At 42.7% G+C, this 21,802-nt stretch overlaps 1 protein-coding gene across 1 annotated transcript; it reads left to right on the top strand.

Moving 5' to 3' along the window:
- The first annotated feature begins 13,939 nt into the window (after positions 1 to 13,939).
- On the top strand, positions 13,940 to 21,257 carry sp4 (sp4 transcription factor). Its single transcript, XM_056399543.1, has 7 exons — positions 13,940 to 14,533; positions 14,788 to 14,858; positions 15,837 to 16,187; positions 16,298 to 17,510; positions 17,845 to 18,043; positions 18,325 to 18,524; positions 18,894 to 21,257. The coding sequence occupies exons 1-7, from the start codon at positions 14,527 to 14,529 to the stop codon at positions 19,163 to 19,165; spliced, it is 2,313 nt and encodes a 770-aa protein (XP_056255518.1). The 5' UTR covers positions 13,940 to 14,526; the 3' UTR covers positions 19,166 to 21,257.
- Positions 21,258 to 21,802: the final 545 nt, after the last annotated feature.

The raw sequence follows: 21,802 nt of genomic DNA, 5'->3' as shown, positions 1-21,802 counted from the left end.
AAAAGTCATCCAGGTGAGCTGTGTGCCAGGATGTGCCTGGAGCAGCCCCTCCTCGCCTTCCTGTAATTACTGCGTGGAGAGGGCACGTCCGCCGTCTGTCAGCGCGGGGCTGATGGACGACTGTGGCAGCAGAGTCAGGAAAACGTGTTCAGGTTGATGTGATGGAAACATTCACATAAGCGATTTCACAAGATCCCCTTTCATTTGCACTTACGATAAAGGATCAATAAGTAACCGCTCTTTTTGTCAAGCAAGCAAGCACAGACACACACACACACACACACACACACACACACACACACACACACACACACACACACACACACACACACACACACACACACACACACACACACACACACACACACACACAAACTCACTTTCTTTGTCTATCCCTGCCTCTTTGGTTGTCTGTTATGTATCTTAAGCACAAGCGAGTTGCAAGTATTATTCTCTCAAATCAAATCAAAGATAGACATCTTTAAGAGCACAATCATATATGCGCAGCAGAGTAATAGTAAAACAAAGCAGAACACATGAGTGGTCTCTTATGTTGCTGCATGCAGAAACATTCTTCAGCCAAACAACTCTAACTCTACGGAGGTTTGCCTGGGTCAGAAAGGGCTTCTCTAGTCAATCTGTCTACGCAGAAGGCTGAGGGAATCCTGGCCAGTGTAATTACACTATAGAAGCGCTTCATTCACATTCATGTATACAGCACATCTACATACGCCAGGAGACACACTCATTCATGAAATGAGGGGAAAAGAGGTGGAGAAAGATTGATTCATAGGAGAGGAGAGGAGAGGAGAGGCCTCTGCTGTGTGTTTGTGAGGCACAAGTCTGGGCTGAAGGTGAATTGAAATTGCACTTTATGAGTAGCATCTCTTTCTCTCTTTGTTCCACACACACACACACACACACACACACACACACACAAACACACGCACACACTTAGGTTAGGTTTGATGGATGCCTGGGGTTTGTTAAGTCATACATCACAGAGGTCATTTAACCTGCCAACACATCTGCTGTCTCTACCCTCAGAAAGAGAGGAAGAGGTGGGGAGAGAAGAAAGATTTATAATGGCGAGGGGGAGAATTATGCAGGGTGAGAGAGAATGAGACCGTGATTAGTAACTGGAGCGGATGAGAAGCTCTTATTCTGCCTCACTCACTCACTCACTCACACACTCTCACACACACATACACACACATACACACACATACACACACATACACACACATACACACACATACACACACATACACACACACACATTGTGCTGCAAAGTGGTATCTTTTTTAACAAGCATCCTCACTGAAGCTGCTTGCGTTATGAGTTTCTCTGCTCCTCCATCAACTTTCGTCTTGTCTCTGTTAACTACTGACAATAAAGTTGCAGATTTATGTCGCGGGGCCATCCTGCGCGCCAAGATATTAATTAGCTGCCTCTGTAGGAGCGGTCTTCATTGATTGCTTCAAATGCCGTTGACATTTGTGAGGTAGCTCTGTCTCAGAAGTTTCAAAGGAAGCATGTGTGTGTTGATTGTCGATCAATTGCTTTTATCCACTCATGCTGCAACCTGTTTACTTAGCATAGCTGCCTCTTAGACCATGTGTTATCTTGTCTTCTCATAAACCACAGCTGACATGAGGTCTTCACGTGAGAAATATTCTACTTTTATTAAAAATATAGACACATCTAGATCATGTTTAACAATGAAGGTCTTTGTGTAAGGCAGTGAATGTGACATTATCTCTGTAACAGCAGCCTGTGGCATTACATCATTCTATTTGTGCCATCTGACATTAAAATATGTGGATCCCACTGCTAAGGTGTGTCTCAGTGCTGTGTTCCTCACCTCCTGTCACTTGGACGTTCACTCTGTCACCCCTATAAATTAAATTTTTCACATGACGAGAGGTGACAGATTGGTTTTCTGAACACACAAATTTATCTCCCTCCTCCTGTTTCAACTCACCACAACCCTGTGCCTGACCAAGAAATAGCCCAACACAAAACTCCTGTAAATCTACAAACCTCGATTTCTGTATGAAATAAACAAATGGGACATTTATCAAGCCAGGGCAGCTGTTTCCCCTATTTCCTATACTACACAGATAAACAGAGGAGCCATTATTTAGGAGGACTCTTTATGTAGCCTAGCGTCTGGCAACTGCTGTAATAGTTAACATGATAAAGAAGAGCGGATGCAGCATTTCAAGTCTGTTATTATGGCCTATTTTCCCACAGCTGGCTCTGACACACAAATTGAGACACATCCAACACACACACACACACACATATATATATATATATATATATATATACACACACACCACCATTTCTGAATTATACACACTCCCATAGCGCCATGTTTGACACACCAATGAAGAACAGTGATGAGAGGGAGAGAAGAAGGTGAGGAGCAGGGGATGAAGATAAGAACAGGAAGTCTGATTCTACGCGTCACACACGTTTTGATTTCTCTAAGCTTTTTTAAAGCTTCTCTAAGATTTTTTTTTCTTCAGCTGAAGCCACTGATGTTCCTCGGTATCAGCCCCTGAAGAGCACTAAGATAAACCTCACTACTCTCCCTCTCACACACACAAACTTGCTCTCACTCTCTTTCCTTGATTAAATCCTGCTCTGACCGTGATCTCTGTTCTCGTCACCAATATCACTGTTCATCCCTCTTTCTGCTCTTCACCAACACACACACACACACACACACACACACACACACACACACACACACACACACACACACACACACACACACACACACCACACACACACACACACACACACACACACACACACACACACACACACACACACACACACACACACACACACACACACACACACACACACACACACACACACAAACACTTCTCAGACAAGGAGATTAATTTTCTCTTGTTCATTTTTCAAGTTCTGCGTCTTCTCTGTGTTTAATGTGTGGTCGAACGTGTGCATGTGTGTGTGTGCGTGTGTCCAGTGATTGATGCGTGGAAGCCCAGGAGCATAATCATACACTTCCAGACGTCATTTTTCACTTTCAGCATTGATGGATGAACTTGATGCACTTGATCACTGCTACCTCAGCATGGGGGGTCTAGGTCATCTTTGAGGTGTGTGAGTGCGTGTGTGTGCTTATGTGTCTTATTGGCCAGCAGTCCATCTCTCTATCTGAGGCAAGTAGTGATTGAGTAGATGTGGGGTCTCTTCTCAATCGGCCCTGGCAGCAGCTGTGTGTGGATTCAAGTGTGTGTTTGTGCGTCTAAGTGTGATTTTTAAAGGGGAAAGCCAGTATTTGTCAAAGAGAGTTTTATTCTAATATTTTGGTCTTATGGTTATTGATCATAATAACATTTTACTCATCACCTTTGTTGGAGAGATTTGGGAAAAGGGGATTCTGGCAAGAACAACATAGACTGGGAAAAGAAGTCTTCTATGGTTTTCCAAAAAACTTAAATCCAACAGAAATCATCCCAAACATTTGTCTTCCATCTACCTGAATGTAAACAGAGAAAGCAGCCCTGTGGAAATCCCCACAGCTGTTGCTTTTACAGTGCGACTGCTCTTACTAACATAGTGTACCAGCTGCTGTCGGTGCCTGCCTTTAACCCACAATTAACATAATTATCTCCAGCGCTTCCACTTCAACTAAAATTAACTGCTTTCACAGATTTCACTTCAGCTACTTTCAGTGCTTACATTTCATTTCAAATTGCCATTTCGAATGACAGTTCAAGAGCAACAATATCAGTCTTTTTAGCGCTTTCCACTTCATGATTGACAAATTATAACTGACATTTCAACTGTTTCATCACTAACGCTTCAACCCCTACAGTGTTCAGTTGACACAAGTGCTTCAAATGTAACTATTACATAAATACAATATATTGAATAGTAGTATAAAATACTGTATACTATTATGGTTTTTTTCTTTTTTTCTTTTAAAGGTCTGCATTTGTTTTTGTACATCTGTGACATTCCAGTTTTCAGTGTTTGAAACATTTTAATCTGTTTAAACTATTGCAGCTCAAAAAATAAAACTTATTCCTTGGCAGTTTTTCAGCAGAAAGGAGTCCACATAGGTTTCTTTCAGAAGATATACTTTTTTTTTTTTGCTTTATTTTTTGTGTGTGTGTGATGTATGTGTCTGTGTGTATGGGTTACCATGACTTATTCTATATGGACAAAAAAACTTTTCAACACAACGCCCGCCATGAAATAAGCCATGCACATTACATATGCATGCAGATACATACAAACTCTCTCTCTCTCTCTCTCTCTCTCTCACACACACACACACACACACACACTGGTTAACTAGAGCTCCTCCCACTCATTGCATTTCACCTCACGACAATGCCTGCCATAAAATTCAGGGGCTGGGGGAGCAGAAGAAGAGAGGGGGTTAAGAAAAGCACTGAGAGATGGCTTGATGTTAAATTGACTGGAAAAAAGCTGCTTGCTTTTTCATGCTAATTGTCGTGCAACAAATTGTTAATTTATTCCACAAAGAAATGCAAAACATGCCCAGATTTGTCTGAAAATGTCTGCAGTTTGTGACACGAGCATAAATCAATTAGATCATCTGTACATTTACTCTTATACTGATGCCAATCACATATTTACACACTAACCACCTCTGCACACACACTAATTCTGCTCTTCATGGTCATCAATCAGGCCAGAGTGGATGGAGAAACAGACAAATGAAAAGAACGCAGGTCAATACACATCCCTCGGCTCGCCATCAGTCTCTTTTTTGCTCTCTCTCTCGCGCTCTCTCTCTCACAAACACACACCACACACACTCTTACACACATTCCTACACACTTTTCTCAGACCAGGTTCAGGTGGTTTTGAGGTGATTTCATGGTTGCTGTTTTATTGATGGTTCCCGTCAAACATGAAACGTTTCTTTTCCCACCTAACCACACACACATGCGCTGCCTCTGGGCTGTCATTCAGGACATACACAGACAGTCAGAAACAAGTGGTTGGCGTCAGCTCAACCAGGCCCGCAAGTCATGTCAGGTCCTGCAATGAACTACACACATGCACACACACAAATTTGCACACTTATCTTGGATCTTTATGGCGTGCTTCACCCTCCACTTAGCGCTGCTGTAAAGGTCTTCCTGAACTCATGCAAGAGTACCATCTTCAAAGAGCTCCGTGCACGCACACACAAACACACACTGAAGAGCCGCACAGACTTCTAAGCGGACTTAATCATTTCACATTTAGCTTCAAAGAGACTGTTTAAACACATGCTTGCTCACTGTCTGAAAGCACAGCATGGGTCCCGTCCTCTTTAATAGTCTTTCAATTCTGCTTAATTCTGCATCTTTGAGTTCAGCTGCATTTGGGCTGTGAAGCTGCAACGGTGAAACAACCGAGATAATGGCGATCACATTTGGTTTTCAGTGCATTTCTCAATAACTTGTGTGCACAAGCACCTCTCATAAACAAAGAGGGAAGGTTTCAGTATCTTGAACCATAAAATACAACACTAGGAATCTTGTTTTTCTCTGCCGAGTACAGCTGGCTGATTGAAATTAGTTTTTGTAACCTCAACCTCCCGTGTTAATCATGAATCTAAGTGTAAATAAACATTTTGCTGCCTCATTTGCCAACAACAGAATCAGTCATTATATATCCTAAATTACTTTTAAAACTTGAGCATAATGCATGGTTCATGGGGTCACAGGTCAACTCAGAGTTCACTCTCAGTTCAAGGTTTTGCTCCTATCTCTACCATAATGATATCACATCTTTGAGCATCTCATCTCCTGTCCTCAGGAGCTCTTTGTTTTGACCTTTGAACATCTGGGGTCATATAGCTCTGGAGGCTGACCGCAGGTTGACTTTTTCCCCTCTCTTGGTGTGTCTGTAATGTCTCCAGTGTCACCTGTGCATTTGCAGGAGAGGAGAGGACATGGGAGGGGACGTGAACCGCCGTATATGAACACACACATGTACAATATGTACATGATCACAGCGGCACAGATGAGCGGCGCCGTGCCTGTAGTAGTTTGAGAGCATGTAGTAAATACTTGCAGTTGTTGCCAGCGTGCACATTCTGCACATTCTGGTCATTCAGACTCAGTCTTTGAAGGTGTCCTCTGAGTCGTAGGACTGGTAACTACATTCAGGTCTTGGCTTCACTGTTGTTGGAGTTGTAGGCAGAACAGTAAACTGTTTGTTAGTATTTACACTGCGGTCCGACATGTGTGTTTGCATGCACTCTAGTGAAAAGTGGGAAAAACATACTGACAACAACTCAACAGTTTAGACAGGATGTAAGTCAGCTATGCATTTTAGATGTTATCTGTTGGTCGTCAGCATTGTCATTGATAAGTATGTCAGTGATTAAATATTTGCTGCAATTCTGAGTCTTAACAAGTAGTAACTAACAAGCATTTTATCATTGATGAATCTGATAAATATTTTCTTAACAGATTCATGGTTTGGTCTATAAAATCCTACCTATAAACCAAGTAATGTCTGTCTTCCTGTCAGTCTTTCTATCTGTCCTTCGAACCGCTCATCCAATTGACTTCAAACTTGGTGGTGTGTTTGAGAACCCAAGGGAGTGCAGTGTTGACTGTGAAGTTTTTTGGATGAGCGGTTGTCGAGACCCAAACATCAACATACCCTAAAGGGCCATCCAGACCAAGAACAGTAACTATAATGTGTTTTTTGTCATTTTTTAACCTCAATGTTGACTCTCTGTGTCCTCTACCATGTTGAATGTGACGTGTTAAACTGTCAGACGGGTGGCATACTTACCTTGGCGGACAGCAGGTCTGGGTGATGGGCTGAAGCAGCTCAGGTAGGTGCAGCGGGCTGGCAGGCAGCGGCAGACAGTGGTGGTGCTTAGGTACACAGCAACATTATTACTGAAGAGTAGAACACAAGTTCCGTCTGCCTGTGAACTATGCATTTTGATTGGCTGTCAATGTTTCTATCTTTCATCAAATTGCTCTGAAACTGAGCCCAGCAATATCAATCACACTGTCATAGTCGTTATAGTTGTGTTGTGGACCCCCCCTACCAAATGAGTTAGAATGATTTTTAAAATTATATATTTATAGTTACTGTATGATATAGTATAGCTTGAAAGTCTGGGAGCAGCAGTGCGGGATCCTCAGTTCCAACTGGAGGCCTTATGGGAGACTCCTGCTGCAGAACCTCAACAGCTGGAGTCTCCTGCTGCAGAACCTCAACAGCTGGAGACTACTCCTGCTGCAGAACCTCAACAGCTGGAGTCTCCTGCTGCGGAACCTCAACAGCTGGAGACTACTCCTGCTGCAGAACCTCAACAGCTGGAGTCTCCTGCTGTGGAACCTCAGGAGCTGGAGACTCATACTGTGGAAGATATGAAATATGAAGATATTGAGTACTGATTAAACAACTAATTACACAGATCAGGGTTGAAGTCTTACAGCATATAAATCATGCCATATTGAAATGCCTTTACTTGGATGTAAGGACAATAATCAAGGCAGCTATCAAAGCGCTATAAATTATAATTTCATCAAATACAGATATTAAAACTGATCCTTTAAAATATTGTTTTTTGTTGAAAGCATATGCTGTGATAAGTGTTAAAATGGTTATCTGATATTTATTCAGTGTAACTCAGAAAACTGAAATAGTTTTAGTTGAGAATTAAGTTTAAACTAAAAATACAGAGAACCCTGATTTACTCATTACTTATCTTACTGCCGTTAAAGTTAAAGGGGAAATCCTCTCTCAATATTACATACATATTTTGTCAAAGACAGAGTGAAAGCACACCTGGCTTCGGTTGTCTATCAGAGGAATATTGGATGGTAAATGAGAGCTTGGTTTCCAAATCTAAAAAGTTGTAAAGCTTTGGTGCACCTGAAATGATCATGGCGGGTGAAAGAAGTCAGTAGTGGAGCTCTTCAGGAGTTTCATCTTTTAAGTCAGAGTTGATGCTCAGCCTTGGGGATGCGTTTCTGTCCAGACACTGATTGGATGTTTCTCTTGTTGCTACCATGACAACCTTAGTTAACATTCCGCTCTGCCCTCTGGTGTTGTGGGTAATTGCGAAAGAATTTCTTTAGAAAAACTTCACTTCTGCATTCAGCTTAGCACACCCATCACAAACACACACACCCACATTCATACATGCAAACGTGTGCACACACAAAACACACCCCACTTTGGATTACAAACATTTTTTTTACAAACATTAAAGGATTATTATTCCAGACAATTAAACTGAATATGACAAATGTGTTCGGCACTGACAGAAACTGTCAAATTTACTTACACACGCACCTGTCATCTAAATTGGAGTCTTAAAATTTCCAACAGAAATTTCACAAACCTATCATAAACATTGCACAAATATAAGATCACAATGAAAGAGACCTGGTGGGAAACAGTGGGAAACCACTGCAGCGGTCTTTTCATTTATTATAATTATTTAATCAACTTAAGACGTTATTAAAGTCATTTATAACCCCCCACAATTATGCACTGTCCAAAATATCTTGGGCTGAGATAATCATTTTTTAAGCGATATGCTTAGTATAAATATCATATTATGCCTTATAGTATGTCTTTTTTTGAGCTGGCTCAAAGATTATTTATATTATATTTATTGAAAGCACTTACAGCTCTTCAGGAGCTGGATAAGAGTCTCACTGACACTTGAACTCTAATCAGGTCATTTCTGAATATTTTTCACATCAATTTGTTTTTCTTCAGTCTTAGTGAGTTTGAACAGCCATTTTTTGCAGGTGTGTTTTGTAGTTTGCTGATGTTTCAAATAAAATGAGTTGTTACTGCGTGTAGTATAACTGTTGTTAGTCATTGTGTTTCACTGTGCATTCTCAGCCTTTGTAGGGTTGCTGGGTTGGAGGCAGCGCGAACTCATGCCATCTGTGGTGGGATTGGGCTGAAAGCGACTCCACCCCTAAACCCCCGTAACCCCACAATCCCCCCACCCTTTTGTCACCGTTTATTGTTTTGTGTTTGTCTCTTGAATATCTGTATGTAATAATATTGTTCTCATCTATACTTAAAAATTATGTTTCTGAAAATGAAATGTACACTCAAGTAGACGTCACTTCCTTTTAAAGGGTCACAAGCCAAAAAGGTTGGAAATCGCAGTGTTAGAGGCATCATTTGTCAGCCGACTTTTCAAAACAAAAACAAGTGATACACTGTGAAATCATGCTGTGGCTTGTGAGCTAAAAGATAAGTCATCCAGCCAAAGAGGGAAAAAAAAGATTTTTCTCATTGTAGGTCACACGCATATCCCACCCACACCCTGAACGGGCACCATGCCCACCAAGACACTGAGACACACCGGTTGTTTTCCACTCAATCCAGACACCAGTAAGCATCAATCACTGAACTGTCATTAAAGTGTAACACTGCCAGCTTCCACAGAGATTCATGCAAGTCCAGTTCAGGGTAATGTGATGTGTCATGTTTCCAGGAATAAGAACATTAAAAAGGTGAGGCAACATCTGCTCAGGTTACTGTGTTCATACACACTTACAGTTTATGAGACAGTAATATTATGATTAAAGCACTGCACCTACAGCTATAGTTGCTCTATTATCCAACATTAAGTGTGTGTGTGTGTGTGTGTGTCTGGTGTAATGCTAGACATTAGGAAGTTATGATGGCACATAGCAGAGTGATATGCGCTATTGTCATTCACATTTACAGGTACAAAAGGATTTGTACAGACTGATCTATTTTATGAATATCTGTCTAATTAGCAGAGTTATGTAAAACATGTCTGTTATGACCTGTGAACAAGTTCTCCAGGTCTATGAACACACACACACACACACACACACACACACACACACACACACACACACAAATGGTAAAAGTCATAAATCTCTTTGTCTTTACAACCCAACCTTTAGGAAAAGGAGACTTCTCGACGCCAAGCTCGCATGTGACAAATTCACACCTATGCATACGTGTGCGCAGAAAGCACACGGGGATATCACGCATTAAAAACACAACTGCATGTAAACATGCGCTGACTCACACACACTCATGCGTAGATGCGCTATACATTCCTGTACACACACAAACACCACCCTTATTCAGAGGGGAAGCATTATGTCTGAAGTGCCAGGTTGATGTGGACACAGTGTTTTTTTCCACTTCGATTTTGGCTGACAAGAAAATCTGTAAAAAAAAAAACGAATGTCATCTTTGGTCATTCTTCTAGATATATTTGATATATTGAACTAGATACATCACTTCTTTGCATGTTCAGCTTGAAATTTGATCTCATATTTTAGCTGATTCCAGGCACATGACGAGTATCAGCATGATATCCAAGGCAGTTTTCTCTGCTCTCAGCTGGAGTTCACATGTAAGACATACAAACTGACAAAACTGAGAGTGCACTGCTTTAAAGATAGCGAGTAAACCCCAACTGCTTGCTAAAATCTAGTGACACAGTTCAGTTCACAATTCAGGCTTAATTTGGTCTCAAAACTTTTTCTGTCCTTATCTGTTCCTGCACATTCACAAATTTTGACTTGCAGATGCAGATTTGTCTCAACACTAAGTTGTAGTTGTTGTGTTGTGCTTGCTTGTGTTGTCATGAATGTATTCCTAAAGCCAACGGGTGGCACTGAAGTCGAAAGCAATGTAGACTGTAAATATATTCTCATTTTATTAATGTGGAGCAGCTATGAACTTCCAAGTCTTTAATTCTAATGTAATTGCAATGGTAGGCTAATCAAAAACTGCACAGGCCACAGAGGTATGACTTTGAATGAAAGGAAGCAATTTGGTTTATCAGTTAGTTCTGCATAGAGTACTGTAGCACAAGAGCACGAGTACCTTGTACTTATGTACAATTTTCATAAACTTCTACTTTAACTGGGTATTTTCTTTTTATGCAACTTTATACATTTCTGTATTTCAGAAGTTATGAGTGAGTAATACTCACACAAACCATCAATTTATAAAATATAATGTATTGTTATATATTTGTCTACCTAACAGTATATTTGATGGTAAAAAATTTGCTTCATGTTTCTGTTTACATGTTAGTGCATTAGTAATAATAATCTAACTATCTTATAGGCTAATAAAAAATGGATAATAAAATGATTCTTCTGCATGATGAGTACTTTTACTTTGAAACCTGAGATACATTTTATTGCTCCTAACAGCAATGCAGAACTTTTACTTATAACAGTATTTTTCATTGGGGCATTGCCACTTTTACAATTTGCAGATACTATAGGTGCAGGTGTGTGTATACAGTCTATGGCAGTAACTGTGAAGCCCATACTGGTATATGGCGCCATCTAGTGGCAGCAGCTGGAAAACAAGTATCACATCCATTTTCACTTTCTGCACAATATTTATTTACTAGCCGTTTATAATTTTTCAGCTTTTGTAGTTCCTAATCTTATCTTAAATTTGTAAAACCCCTGAAAGACTTTCCTTACCAATATGACCACCAAAGGTTGAATACAACTTTATTGAGGAATAATGCTGTTGTGAATAAGTTCCTCATTATAAAAATACAAAATATAATAGCACTGAATGTGGGAAATTAAGCTTCCAACACATGGTGCAGTTATCTATAACAGACCATGGCCTTCTCTTTACCACACCCCCTTCACCACCACCATGCATACTCACACACACAGACAACACCCCTTCTTCAGACCAGACCTCGTTGCCTAGCAACGCCCTGCCGAGTGGCCCAAGAGGCGGGAACAAGGCACTTGGCTTCCGCAGTAATTACAGTGCATGTGTGCGTATATGTATGTTTCTGGGCCACCACAGGTGTGTGTCTGTGTGTAGTTTAGCTGTGAAAACACGACTAAGCTACAAGCGCTCCCATGAACAAAAAGAAAGAGAAACCACACGAGCATAAAGTGTATCAGGCCTGTGTAGCAGCCATGTTCAATACATTTATTTCTTTTTAGGCCTTGGAAGAGGGGAAGTCAGGTTTTAAACTCATTAGGTCTTAATAAGAAATGTCTCGCAATGACAACACTGATCAATAAGGCCAAATAAAAATCCATATGTGTTAATATCCTATTTTTTAAAATTAAAATCAACATCAATTATGAATATTAAAGAGCCTCAAAATTTTTATACATTTGGAACTGAACTTTCACATATTTTGAGGTAACACAAAGATATATATATCAGTACTGAACCACTTTGAATACCATCCTGCCTAGTGTTAATGTGACAGGATGCATCTTAGTGAGACAGTACTGTCTTAGCTGACAGCCTAGGATCCTAAATATTTCCCATGTGTGGCTGGGGCATATCCTCAGTTGGCTGTCTGCTAATGATGTTTTCTGCTCTGTGAACCAGGGTGGTGACTCCACTTGGCTAACGTCACTCCAGACTCAGGAGGGGTTTCTCTGAGGAAGACAAACCGGGGTGGAGAGACCCCTGCCGGGGACCATACAGGCCGTCGACTGTACCTCAACATGTAGCCTAGTTTTGTTTGCTGGAATGAATTTAATATCTAATTTCCCTTTGGGAGATAGAAAGAAGTTTTGTCATGTGGGTGGGAGACATGACTTCTGCTCCAGACTGTTACACAAGCAAGAAACTTGTGTGTGATTACTGCCACTGCAGCAAATAACTTTTTTTTCAGTTACGTTCTCTGTTGCTCCTCTCCTGCTAAATACCCATAATTCATCCCCTTCTTCCCTCTAGCCCGAACTATGTCCAAATGCATTTATTGAACAGTAGTAGCAATGACATTTTTATGTATTTTATATTTTATACACATCAACTACATCTCAATTTTAGATACAAAGGCTGGGATACTTGTATCATATTAATATGATATATATATTAATAATAGATTAATCAATAAATCATAGGATTGGTTGGTCAAGTACCAATGAAAGGCTGCAACTGATAATTGTTTTCACTATTGATATATCTGCAATGGCTTTTACACTAACATATAATTATATCAAGTATATTTGAATTAAAAGTGAATATCTTTGGATTGTGGACCAAATTTTTTGGGGATACATATGAGAGCTTAAACTATTAGTCAATAAATCAATTTGTTGATCAACAGGTTTTGATAACTCATCAGTTGTTTAAGTAATTGTTTTAAGCAAAAATGCTCAAAGCTCTTATAGTAACATTTGGGTTTTGGACTTTGGGTAGGAAAAAAAAGAAAGACAACAGGAAATCTTTTTTGGCTACTTTTCATTATTTTCTGACATTTTAAAGTCTGAACAATTGATCAATAAATATGTTTTTGAAATATATGTAAAATTTGAGAGGCTCAAACTATGTTGAGTATTTGTACTTGATAAATAACCTAATTAAGTTTGTTGGGTATTAAATCCTTGGATGGCCTGTTTCAGAGCCCAGTAAAGCCCAGTAAAGTACTGTTTTCTGCCATGTAAGCTTCAAAGTTGACTATAGATACGGGAACAAGTGGACGGGGACTGATGAGGGAAAATACCATACACCATAAAGGCAAATAAACACAACTATTTCAAAAGTGATGCGTTATGACATTTTTTTTTTCATAGCTATAAATAGTTTTCTATAGTAATTAAATAAATAACACTTCTACTTGTTGTTCTTCTTTTAACCAGGGCTGTCATCCTGTGACACCAGAAAGTGGAAACAAACACACATGCACGCACGCACACACACGCCTCCCTTTCCCGTTCGCCCAACCCCCCACAACACAGAAGTCACCGCCCTTCCCTCTCGCTCTCACACCAACATGACTACCAACACAGCCGCTCCAACCGCGACCGACACGCCGGAGCATCATGGGACTTGTAGTCCCGGCCGCCCAATCCAGCTCGAGAAGGCGAGGCCTCACCAAAATACAACTCCCATCTCGACCCTCGCACGCCGAGCCCCGTCGTCCAATCTGAATATGTGGGAGGAGCGCGTCCGCCCACAAAAGCCACAGCTATCTCCCCGTATCTCCCCGTTAAAAAAAATCAATTGTGCACGAAAAAAAGGGGAATACGCGTAAAATACAAACACTGGTGACGGTTTGGTTTCGGTGCACGACGGACGGCGACGAGGCGTCCCCGCGTCGTGCGGCGAGAAAAACGGCGGCGACAGGCAGGAGCAGCGGAGAGGGTGTTGTCCTGATGCTTAAATGGAAGTGGGTGGGCCTCTACGGTCACACACCGCCAACTTCTCTGTGGATATCATTCTGACAAGCGCCAATTTGCTCGTTTATGGTCTGTCTATCCGGTAAAAGAGGCATACGACGGGGCTGCGAGGGGGCCGACGGGCCGGGGACGGTCACTGTGTTCTCCGTTATTTCCGTTATTTGAGGCTGCTTGATTGTGCCTGCGCTTGGCACCGCCCTTCCTGGCCGGTGGGTGGTTTCGTCAAACGGGCAGATCCGCCACGGCCCAGCGCCGAACATATAGGCCGTCCTCCGCCTCTGTACCCGGCCGGCCTTCTACCGTGAACTACACCCTCTCCCTCTCGGTATATTAATGCGTTATGAGTGGTAGGTACCCTCCCCCCTCTCCACCCCTCTCTTTCCGTTTCATAGATATGAGGCTTCAAGCCCCTTTGATATTGATGATGAGGTTACTGGTTTGTCTGCCTTTATTGATCACCTTTGTTGTGCTGTATCTGCCTTATGATCACATTTTATTCAGAGTACACAGTGCTTACATTGTGCCTTCCTATCCTGGGACTTTGTACCATTCAGACATACTCATGTGATGATATTATAATATTTCTGCTCTCTTTCCACAGACTCGAAGAAGGAATCATCTGGAACTGAAGGAGGGAAAGCATCTAAAAAGGGGAAAAGTTCTGGATCACAGGTACAAAAAAGAAATAAGAGTTTATTATAGTTCAATACTTTTGCCTTGCCTGCAGGCCAAAAATGTTCTCCCTCCCCTCCCAGCCAGCCAGACACCTCTGGGGGCGTTTCTCTGGTGAATTCAACTTCCTGCTTCTGTGCAGCCCTGCTGAGAGCCAACCCAGAGACTCATGAATAGGCTTACATGGCTGTCACACTTCAGCCACTGTACTTTTGAATTGTCTGTTTGAATTAGGGTCAAAATGATTTAATTCTGCATATGGATTTATTTTAAAGACCCGCAGCGTTGGTATGTGCCTCCACAACTGTGGAATTTCTATTTTTAGCTGCTTTTTAGAGGTTGTATATTTCTTGGAGATGATTTTCAGCCAGGCAGTTATTATTGAATGCGTCTTTTGTCGAAAAACGTGTATGACATGCATTTCTGCTGTTATTTCCCACGCTATTGAAGTTGATACAGAAATTAGGCTGTTTTCGTGCACTGTTTAGAGATGTGTAGCATTAAAAATTTTCCTGCGACCTAGTTCCTTTGAAAGGGAGGAGAGAGAGAGAAGGCGGCATTTTCTTCTAGTGTTCTGAGAAAAGAGAAATGTGGTTCTCACACGCCCACCCACTCGCTTCCTGTAATACCGCCCACTTCCACTGACAGCTCTCTCTCTTTCTCTCAGCTTTTTCGTGTTTCTTTTTTCTGCACCATGTTTTCCCCACCCCTCACTCTTTTACTCTTTTTCTTCACCGTTTCAAATTGTTCATTATGTGAGTGTGTATAATGATACTTGCTCATCCCTTCCCTTTGGCTTTTTTATTACTTACATGTTTTACTTTCTTGTTTGTGTATGTATATGAGCTCTCTACGTGTGTTTCCGTCTCTGACTCGGCTGTTCTCCCTCCCTCCCTTGTCACTCCCGTTTAACCATCTCTCTCTCTGCCCCTCCTTTCCATCTCTCCTCCGCCCTCTTTCCTACCTTGTCTCCTCCAGGATTCCTCTCAGCCCTCTCCCTTGGCTCTGCTAGCAGCCACCTGCAGTAAGATCGGAGGGCAGGGGGGAGTGGAGGGGGCCCAGGCCCAGGCAGGGGCCCAGCAGATCCAGGTCCAGGCCGGTCAGATCCAGCTGCAGGCAGGTCAGCTCCAGGGTCAGATAGTGGTGGACACAGCTGGGGGTCAGGCCCTGGTGCCCCAACAGTTGGAACTGGTCCCAGCTCAGTTCACAGGGAACGGCTGGCAGATCATTACAGCGGCACCTACTATGGCCAAGGAGAACACCAATCAGCCTGTAGCAGTGACCGTGGCCACCACCTTGGCTAATGACAGCTCACCTGGTGGACGCAAGGTGAAGGAGGTTGGGGACTGAAACTTGATGGGTTTCAGTAAATTATTTTTTTTGGTGTCCGTTAGTGTTTGTCCTCTTAACTGTATCACTGCTCCTTTCCTGTTGGGCAGGTGAAGGCAGTAGGTGGGACCAACAGTGTTGCAGCCAATCAGCAGCAGCAACAGCAGCAGTTCCAGATCATCCAGGTTCAGAACCTGCCCAATGCCGGGGGCGGGGTCCAGTATCAGGTCATCCCTCACCTCCAGACTGCAGATGGACAGCAGATCCATATCAGCCCAGCTCAGACGGCCTCCATCGGAGCTCTGCCTGAGCAGGTTCAGCTCATCCAGACCCCGAGCCCAAGTCAGACCCAGGCCATCCTTCAGCCAGCCAACCAGCAGGCCATCCTGACAAGTACAGCTAATCAAACGGTCCCGCTGCAGATCCGCCCTGCGCAGTCTTTCCCGCTGCAGCTGCAGACTCTGCAGGGCTCCCAGACTCCTGTTATGACCACAGTACCCATAAACCTCGGTGGCATGACCCTAGCTTTGCCTGTGATCAATAATGTTGGAGGGGGTGGGGCTGTCCAGCTTATCCAATCAGCAGATGGCACATTCTCTGTTGCCAATGGCAACCAGCTCGTGACAACAGCAGTGTCTGGGGCAGCCCCTCCTACAGCATCAAGTGGCTCGACAACAGTAGTAGCCGAAGGTGACAGTCTGTCTGATGGAGCACAAGTGGTTTCTACTGGATCAGAGGGTGGACCAGCTGACACCCAAGTGCAGAGCAGTGAGGCGGATTCTCAAAGCCAGGCCCAGGCCAACGGACTGCAGAACCAGACAGATACAACAGGAACCATACAGCAGGTGATCGTGGGCCAGGTGGGCCACCAGTTGGTGCAGCAGATCCAGCTGCAGCCCCAGGCTCAGAGTCAGGGTCAGCCCCAGGGCCAGCAGCAACCTCAGCACATTCAGACCCTCCAGTTGGCCCCTGGACAAACCCTCCAGCCCATCCAGGCCTTCCAGAACCCAGCCCAGGTCCTTATTCGTACCCCGACTCTGTCCCCCTCTGGGCAGATCACCTGGCAGACACTGCAGCTGCCTGGTGGTGTCTCCCTGCAGGGCGGCCTGGGGACAGCTGTGCCACAGCAGCTAACACTGGCCCCGGTGGCTGGTGGGACGACAGTGGGGAGTGGAGGGCTGGTCTCCCTGAGTGGAGCTCCCCTGACGCTGAGCGCAGCCCAGATCAACCCGGGGTCTGGGGTACAGACGGTCAGCATCGCAGGGCTGGGCACTGCTGGGGTTCAGGTGCAGGGTGTTCCCCTCACCATTACTGGTCTACAGGGTAAGGACACGTGTTGTGACTAATCCATGACTCTGCATTTATTATAATCATAGCAGTATGGTGAGGAGGGAGGATTATTAGTTATGTAGAAAACATGAAAAACTACTGAGTTGCCCCTTCCAACTTCCAACCTCCAGTTTTGTGGTAGACTACTTCATACATTTACCATAGAAAGTCGAACTATACCAGGATCCTGCTGCTCTTCTCAAGACTGTTTTTGATCTTGCTCTTTCAGCTTTCCATTTTGTATTTTTTTCAGACTACCTTACAGACAATACAATGTGTTTTTTGATTAATAAGTTTACACATTATGTCAATTACAATCACCTTTCAGGTCAACCACAGGGTCAGGATGGAGTCAAAGTTCAGTCGTCTCCCTTGACAGTCGCTGTTGGCAATGTGGCATCAGGCTCATCGATGAGTCCCGACCAGCTGGGCTCCGTACAAAGTTCTTCAGACCAGGAGGGACCCCCCAGCAAGAGGCTTCGACGTGTTGCCTGCTCTTGTCCAAACTGCAGGGATGGAGAGGGAAGGTACAAACATGAGAAACACACTATATATGGATGCAATAGTATAACTGGGGTTAAAGCTCTAATCATTTAGGAACCTGCTGGTTTTGAGGACATTGTGTATATAGAGAAATCAAATCCATCATGGTAGGACAACTGGTTTGACAGATGTATAAAACAAGGTTGTCTTATGTACATTTATGATTTATGTTTTTTTAGCATTTGTGGTATACTTTTATGTCTGAACTAAATAATATACCTGAACTGAAAGTGCTTAACTCCTAACCCGAATGTGTGTGTTGTAGGAACAGCGGGGACCCCACAAAGAAGAAGCAGCACATCTGCCACATGGAGGGCTGTGGGAAGGTGTACGGCAAGACGTCCCACCTTAGGGCCCACCTGCGCTGGCACACCGGCGAGAGGCCCTTCGTCTGCAACTGGATCTTTTGTGGCAAGAGGTTCACCAGAAGCGATGAGCTGCAGAGACACCGGAGAACACACACAGGTAGAGGGGTGTAGATTGGTGACGTGGTTCACCCTTGTCACGTTGGTATAACCCTAAGTAAGATTGACATTTGAGAAGCTGGACCAAGACAATATTTGGCTTTTTTGTCATATTCTTTGCTTGAAAAATGACCAAAACATTTAATTGATAAATATTTAGGTGTTGGATTTCTGTAATGTACAACTTACCCATGTGCAGATGTATACAGTTGTAATGCTGAGCAAAGCCATTCTGTAACAAAGCTCCAAGAATGCAACAACCAAAGCAATTATTTATAGAAAGCCACGGGTCTTCTCTTGATATTTTTCAATCATTATGATTTCTTCTGACGCTGATTTTGTCTCGAATTATTTGTCCTTTTCCCTCTAGGAGAGAAGCGTTTTGAGTGTCCTGAATGCTCCAAGCGATTTATGCGCAGTGACCACCTGTCCAAGCACATCAAGACCCATCAGAACAAGAAAGGTGGGGCCGCGGTGGCAATCATCACCACCGATGACATGGAGGAAGACGCCCCCGAAGGCCTGGGGGCCTCCCCACAGATTGTTGCTGTGGCGACCCTCTCGCGTGACTCTGACCCTGCTACACCCACCACCTCTAATCACCTGGAGGAAGAGGAGGAGGAAGAGGAGGAGTTTGAATAGGCGGCTGACTGCTGTTTCTTTTTGCGGAAGGCTGACTTCCTGTTTTTTTGGGAGTCTTTGCAGGGACTGTAAGGGTGGCTAATTTTTTTTTCTTTTTCTTTTTTACTTTTAATCTTACATCATTTTAAAAATGTTGTTCTCTCATGAAAAGGGACTCAAAAGAGACGGGATCATGCGATGAACAGAAACCGAAAAATATAAACTTTACAATCCAAAAAATAACTAACACATATAATAACAAAAATTTAGCCTAAACATATGAAAGATTAGTTTGGCTTTTATAAAATGAGCCTATAATAATTCCATGCGCGGTGGGGAAAGGAATGTAAGTAGTATCTAGATTAGCACAAGACAGGGGGACCTGCTGAATCTAAAACCATCCGACATTGAGACATTTTCCTAATCGCAACAGAATCTAACTCTATGCACAAAGTTGTGTTCCTGTTTCATACCTGTCAGACAGTGCTGAGGGTCAATCATGGTACAGGACTGTTGCAGAACAGTGACAGGGCAGGGACAGTCTTGGGATGGTGTGCGTGTGTGTGCGTGTATGAAAGAGTGTGCATTTGTATTCCCATGCTGTCATGGAGAGGATCTACCTAATTTGAGATTTATTCATGGTTCAGGTTTAGTCCTCGGATCAGATTCAGGTGTTGATTCCTTTGAGACCAGTTAACGGATAAACTGTTATTGAAGAAGAGGGGATGATTCTAAAGAAAAAAAAAGAGTAGAAAAAAGCACATATAAAAAGATTTATGAATAATGCATTCCTATTGAGGTGCAGTGGCCATTAGAAAAAAGGTTTCTATAGAGAAAAACAATCTAGCTTTCTACAACTTTGTTTGTGTAGTGAAAGCAATACTATAATGACAATCCTAGTGAAACCATGTTTACATTGTTAGGGGAAGTTTTGCTCTGTTAATTAAAGAAGCCAGTTCGCTCTAAGATTAGGGAAACCATCTGAAAGCAGTGCTGTCATCTGAACAAAGCCGGTTGCTTTGCAGATACCCCAGATACCATCAGATGGTACCTGGTTTTGTCGGATGGCTGCACTGTCACTGATGTTGCATTTTGCTTTCTGTGCTCTGGTGACGACCCCCTCCCCCCGCTCCACCCCTCCACGTCTAACCCTGCTCCGTGACCGATGTACCGCAATTGCCTTAACACAAGCTGTTGTACAGAGGGATCTTCAGAGTGAGGTGGATGGAGAAAGATGGGCGCTCTCCTGCATTATTAGGGGGTAACGTGGAGAGCAGACCACAGCACAGACAAGTAAAGTGAAACGGTGATAAGAGCTGTGGGGGGGAGGGGGGTGCGGGTCGGGCTATTTAGCTATGTGGATATTTGAGATGTTTTCTGGTGGTGTTGCTCTGTGTTAGTTCAGTGCGTACATACTTTTTAAATTAAAAGATACTTTTATTTTATAGAATTTATCGATTGTTTTAAAAAAAATTCCCCTCCCCAGTATGTTAACACACAGGACCCCACTGTGTATGGCTAATTTATTATTTATCCTTGATTTGTAATATTTGCCTTTTGCTGGACTTGTATTTGTGTGCGTTGATTCTGAGGTTGTGTACAGCATGTTTCAGTTTTTTGCCGTAGTACTGCTTCTCTCTCTTCTTTACTCTTTGTGCTTCTGTTTTTTTTTTTTTTTTCTACGTCTGACCATTGCTGTTCATTTCTTTATCTTCTCTTTGCACCATAACATGTTTTTGGAGAAAAATAAATAACAAAAGAAGAAGAAAGCAAAAAAGTTACTATTGTTTAAAGTTCAAAAGGTTGATACCAAACGAATTTAGATGTTTTTGGTAATATTTTGTGTGACAACCAACTTTTTTTTCTTTGATATTTTGTAGTGACATCTCATTTGTAAATCTTTTTCTAAAGATGTTTGTTTGTCTCCATGACATTTGATAATGGGTTTTTTGCCAGGTTAGCCTCAAAGGCTTCAGTTTATTGATATTTTTAAAACTGGTTTGTACAAACGTGTTATGTCAATAAAAAGAAAAAAAAGGACAACTTCAAGCAGAAAAAATGCTTTGCCTGCATAACACTTGACAATAAAGTGATTAAAACTGTCTTAAATCCCTTTCTGATGCTCTGGTATTTGTGTAGAAGTAGAAAGGACACAGCACTCAACACACACAGCGACAGTTTCTGTAACTCCTCCTGCCTCCTTATTTCTGGGTAATCTCTCAGCTGTGTTGTGACAGCAGTGATGATGGAGTGTCTGTACTTCCTTCAGGAGCAATTACTGCTCCTGGTTACTGTTTCTGCTGTTGATGGGTTCTAAAATGTTGCTGTGAAAATCGAACCTGTGACCATCCAGTTACAGGACAATCTATTATCACTCAAAAGCACACACTTGCTTTGAGCGATTGTTAACTGTCTACTTTAGAAAACATGAACTACAAAACACCCTAAGTGTAACTCAGCTACAACCAAAGTGTGACTTGAGGCAGTGAGTTCACCGGCAGGTCACTCTGACTGTCAGGTTACAAAGAGCATCATGTAGTAGGCAGCTCACGCACACCTCTGACATCTAACTCACTTTGAAGCACTTCAAAAACACCTAAACCTATAACCTCTTCATGCACCCTCAAGTGTTTTTGTGGAGTTTTGAAGGTAAAAAGG

This window comes from Seriola aureovittata, chromosome 16 (genome assembly GCF_021018895.1).
Source record: "Seriola aureovittata isolate HTS-2021-v1 ecotype China chromosome 16, ASM2101889v1, whole genome shotgun sequence".
Lineage (NCBI taxonomy): Eukaryota > Metazoa > Chordata > Actinopteri > Carangiformes > Carangidae > Seriola > Seriola aureovittata.
Note: the sequence above shows the minus strand (reverse complement) of the source record. Positions and strands in the feature narration are given on the sequence as shown.

Coding starts and splice junctions, on each gene's coding strand:
- sp4 (XM_056399543.1), top strand. Junction 16,188..16,297: donor GCTCACCTGGTGGACGCAAG/GTGAAGGAGGTT, acceptor CCTGTTGGGCAG/GTGAAGGCAGTAGGTGGGAC. Junction 17,511..17,844: donor CACCATTACTGGTCTACAGG/GTAAGGACACGT, acceptor ATCACCTTTCAG/GTCAACCACAGGGTCAGGAT.